We start from the raw sequence: 5,197 nt of genomic DNA on the forward strand, positions 1-5,197 counted from the left end.
GAGTGTAGCAGTGTTCCGTTTTCTCCACACCTTCTCCAGCATTTATTGTTTATAGATTTTTGATGATGACCATACTCTCCCGTGTGAGGTGATAACTCATTTTAGTTTTGATTTGCCCGTCTCTAATAATTAGTGACGTGGAGCATCTTTTCATGTGCCAGCAATCCCACTTCTGGGCATATACCCAGAGAAAACCATAATACCAAAAGGTAAATGCACTCCAATGTTCATTGCAGCAGTATTTACAATAGCCAGGACATGGAAACCACCTAAATGTCCATCAACAGGGGAATGGATAAAGAAAAGGTGGTACATATATACAATGGAATATTACTCAGCCATAAAAAAGAACAAAATAATGACATTTGCAGTGACATGGATGGACCTAAAGATTGTCATACAGAGTAAGTCAGAAAGAGAAAGACAAATATTGTATAATATTGCTTATATGTGGAATCTAGAAAAATGATCCAGATGAACCCATTTGCAAAGCAGAAATAGTAACACAGACATAGAGAACAAATGCATGGATAACAAGGGAGTAAGGGGGGTGGGATGAATTGGGGGATTGGGATTGACATATTTACACTACTATGTATAAAATAGATAACTAATGAGAACCTACTGTATATCACAGGGAACCCTACCCAATGCTCTGTTGTAACTTAAATGAGAATGAAATCCAAAAAGGAGGGTATATATGTACATGTATAGCCAATTCGCTTTGCTGTAAAGCAGAAACTAACACAACTTTGTAAAGCAACTATACTCCAATAAAAATTATTTTTAGGAAAACAAAAATGCAGAGAAATATATAGATTTGAGTTGAGAAAATACTGTATCATTGTTACATTGCACATGAACAAATTGATAAGTAAAGATATAAAAGGTCTTGTTCAGTGTTAGGGCAAGAAAATGCTGAAATGAAACTTTGGGCATGGGTCTATCTCCTAATTCATTTATTTTTATCTTATCACATTGTCAGATATTTACTTAATAAAATGAAATATATGTTTGAAAAAATCAGTATCCAAAATTTATAAATAACTCATAAAGTCACTCATAAAAAGACAGACAGCTCGGGCTTCCCTGGTGGCACAGTGGTTGAGAGTCCGCCTGCTGATGCAGGGGACACGGGTTCGTGCCCTGGTCCGGGAAAATTCCCACATGCCATGGAGCAGCTGGACCCGTGAGCCATGGCCGCTGAGGCTGCACGTCCGGAGCCTGTGCTCCGCAACGGGAGAGGCCACAACAGTGAGAGGCCCGCGTACCGCAAAAAAAAAAAAAAAAAAAAAAAAAAATAGGGACATCTTAAAAAAAAAAAAATAAGACAGACAGCTCAATAGAAACATGGGCAAAAGGCACTGCACACACACACAAAATGATGCATCCAAATGGCCAATAAAAGTATTTTCAAAGCTTCTAAAAGTCATTAATACTTAGTAAACAGTTTATTCAAAACACAAGGAAAGATCACTACTCACAATGTACACCAGATGTGTAAAACTTTAAACAATGTGGAAATGATCAACTAATTTAAAGAGATAGCATAAACAGCAAATACAGTACACCACTGGTAGGGGGTTTAAATTGGTCCAAGTATTTTGGAAAACAGTTTGGCATTATCTATCAAAGTACAAGATGCATATACTTCTGGGAATATACCCTAGAGAAATGTGTGAACATGTGCACTAGCAGGTATGAAGAAAATGTCACAGTGTCCCTAATAGCTCCAAATAGGAAACGACTGAAAGGTCAACCAAGAGTAGAACAAAGAGAGAAAAGAAGTGTTGTAGAGCCATACAATGATATTCTAAAATACACCAGTGAATAAACTAAAACTATATAGTGTTAATTGAAAGAGACAAAAAGATGGCATGCAGTATAATTCCATTTTTATAAAGTTCAAAAACTGAAAAACTTAACTATAGCTTTTAGAGATGCCTCTATACTGGTGGTTAAAAAACATAAAGAAAAACAGGAAAGTGATTATTAGGAGTCAGGATTGTGGTTACTTCTAGTGGAGAAGGTATAGGATGTAATTTAACAAGGAAACGTGTCTTTTGAAGGATTGGTTATGGTATTTTTCTTGACTTTGAATTTATTGACTAACGATAAAAGCGTGATCAATTTATAATTATCCACTCTCAGTTATACAGCTAAAGTTTATGAACTTTCTGAATTTGTTCATCATGTGCCCCAAAAAAACGAAGGGCTTTTATTTTTTGTTTTTCTTAAAGACAAAAGAGAGGGGGAAATCTATCCACAATAATATTAGGCCAGAGCCCTTTTCAAGAGTGTAAAGTCAACCCTCCTAAAAAGAAAATCAATTATTTTAGCATTGGCTGCACAAGAGTAAACTTTCTTATACATTTTTGTACCTATAAGGTGATGGAAATTAATGGGGTCGACTTCCCTATAAGATGGGAAACTAATAGACTGACATGTCACCTAATGACCCTCTCAAAATAAATTTTCATCTTGCAAAAGAGTTTTCATTTATTCCTCAGTTCTTTTAACCGTTTTTGAAAATGTCTTTGAAAGGCCATATGTACTTTTAATTAAAAGAAATAATATGTGATAATTGAAAATTACATAGTTATAAGATTTTAGACCTTTGACCCTCTGCATAATATGGCTGTCAAAATGTGAATAAATTATCAAAATCTTTATTACGTCTTCAAGATCCAACCTCTCGGACCTCAATTGGAGATAGTGTCTCCTTGATCACTGTTCTTTCTGCTGTTACTTTGCTCTGCCTTAGCACTTGTCATCCCCTTTCACTGGTACAGTGCACCCCAGATATGCTCACCTACCCACAGCTTACTCTTCTGTTCATTCAGGTCTTTGCCCAAAGAGCTACTTTGGAAGAGCTTTTCTAAACAATTTTCTCTAACCCATGCCTAACTATTATTTGTCATGTGTGTGTTTGTGTGTGTGTGTGTGTGTGCATGTGTGTGTGTGTGTGTAAAATTCCCTCAAGAATTTAGGTGGACAAGGACTTTGGTCACCATCATGACATCCCTAGCACACAAGAGACTAGCTGGCACTTGTTAGATAATTAGGAAACATTTGTGAATAAATTAATTAATTTCTATTAGTCCACTGAGTGGAATATATTCTTTCCTACTTTTTACAGATAAGAAAACTGAGGCTGAAAGAGTTCGATTTTTTTCAGGGTCACACAAGGTAGGAGGAGGTAGAAATGAGTTTGAAACCAATAAAAGAATTATTTGATGTATCCAATACTAAAGGTGTATTTCAGGCAAAACTAAAGTCAGTGATGGAATAAGTCTAACTCTAATAATTCAATAGGAATGAAAAAGAATGCTCAGAAGAGTAGTTGTAGTTGACAGAAGAGATTAAAAACACTAAATGTAAAAATAAAAAAAGGAGAAGAAGAAGAAGAAGAAGAAGAAGAAGAAGAAGAAGAAGAAGAAGAAGAAGAAGAAGAAGAAGAAGAAGAAGAAGAAGAAGGAGAAGGAGAAGGAGAAGGAGAAGGAGAAGGAGAAGGAGAAGGAGAAGGAGAAGGAGAAGGAGAAGGAGAAGGAGAAGAAGAAGGAAGAAATGTGGTCTCAACCATGAAATGTGCTTTATTGGAGAAGTAAAAGAATATACACACTAAGTGCTCACAGGGTAGAGATCACAGCCCGATTACAGACAGGCAGATGGCAAAGCAAGATCAGGTGATGATCCTGCTGCTCTTCTTCCAACAACATGGTGTCTGCTTCAGGAACCAGACCTTTTATCTGTCAGCTGTCAATCCAGGAGGGAGGTTAAGGAAGATGCAGTCCATCACCATGGCTGAAGGGAGGACGATGGAGTCCTGGGACTAAGAAAAACTTAGATCTTGTTTCATGGTCCTGATGAAATCTGGTGCTGTTACTTGTACTTGGGTGGACACTTATGCTGGCAGGGTGGACATGGATGCAGAGGAGGACATTTCTGCTGGCACAGTGGAGGTGGCACTGCACAAGGTGGGCATGGAGGACAGGGACATGGCTCCAGACACTTTAGAGGTGGGCAAGGCTCAGGGCACTTAGGTTGGCAAGGCTCAGGGCACTTATGTATGAACATAGGAGGTGACTGGCAGGGTTGCTTGCACTGATGTTGCTGGTAAGACATCTTTCCTGGGTCTCAAGGAATCTGAAATACAAAGAGACAACACTGTTCATAACAGAGACAGTCCTACTGGTAGAACATTTAGCTGAGCACACAACCCTTTCATCTCCAAGGGCTTTCTTTGATCCCTTAGAGAGTCTTTATAGTTTTGTGTAACTTCTTCACCATTCTTTTTTAGCACGTCTTGCCCTCAGATCTTCAGTTTTTTCTTGTTAATCACTCATTCTACTACTTTCTAAAGACAAAATTACCTATGCAGGTGTTGTGTGAATACAAATACTATCTGGAGAAGAAGAACCTGGATATTAAAATTGTAGCCAATCCCAAAACAAATCTCTACTTATATCTACCATGAGGCCCTGGTTGCTGGTCTAACTGATGTGACTGTGGGCTTTTAGGGAGAAATGCAGAGGCCCAAACCCAGCACTCAATGGGATTGAGCTCTGAGAGGGATGCATTTTGAGCTAATGTAGGGTGGGCTACAGCACAGCATCTCATCTCTCTTACTCTCCTTCAGTTTAAGATCATACCTCTGACTCCATTGCTCTCATCACTTTCAGGATCACTTACCAAATACCAGCTTAAATTTACCCCTAATACCTCATTATCTTCTTTTCCCCATACGGAGCACTAATTGGTTAAAATAAAGTCACCTACTCCTCCAGGTTCAATCTTACCACTCAAGTGCCAAAAAGACCTCTAAGATTTGTACTCACCACAGGCTCCAAAGAAGACCTATCACTGAGTGTCACGAAGATAGCACCACTGAGATGGAGACTCCTTTTATAAGGGCCAGGCAGCCCCACACAGGGAGAACAGCCCAGGACTGACATGCTGCATTTATTTCTCAACCCAAATATCATCTGCTGGCAATCTCAAAAATGACTTGCCACACTCATGCTGATATCAAAAAACTTCCTTGTCCACGATCTTCCTCACCCCTCACTGAGGAAGAGCACGGTGATTCACTCGAGACTTTATCTCATATTCCCTGTGCCAGTGTCATGTGCCAATTAGGAAATAGGAGAAAATTTTTGACAGCGTGATGCTCTTCCATAGTCAGAGATGGTGCTTC

General features: G+C 38.7%; 1 protein-coding gene across 1 annotated transcript; it reads right to left on the reverse strand.

Annotated features, from left to right (window-relative positions):
* Positions 1-3,612: 3,612 nt before the first annotated feature.
* LOC307048316 (uncharacterized protein) lies at positions 3,613-4,125 on the reverse strand (the record flags this gene model as incomplete). The annotated part of the gene is made up of 1 exon (XM_079697366.1): positions 3,613-4,125. One exon carries the CDS (start codon positions 4,123-4,125, stop codon positions 3,883-3,885), a length of 243 nt encoding a protein of 80 aa, XP_079553492.1. The 3' UTR covers positions 3,613-3,882.
* Between the last annotated feature and the right edge of the window lie 1,072 nt (positions 4,126-5,197).

The sequence above is a fragment of the Hyperoodon ampullatus genome (genome assembly GCF_949752795.1).
Source record: "Hyperoodon ampullatus genome assembly, chromosome: 2".
In the NCBI taxonomy this organism is placed as follows: domain Eukaryota; kingdom Metazoa; phylum Chordata; class Mammalia; order Artiodactyla; family Ziphiidae; genus Hyperoodon; species Hyperoodon ampullatus.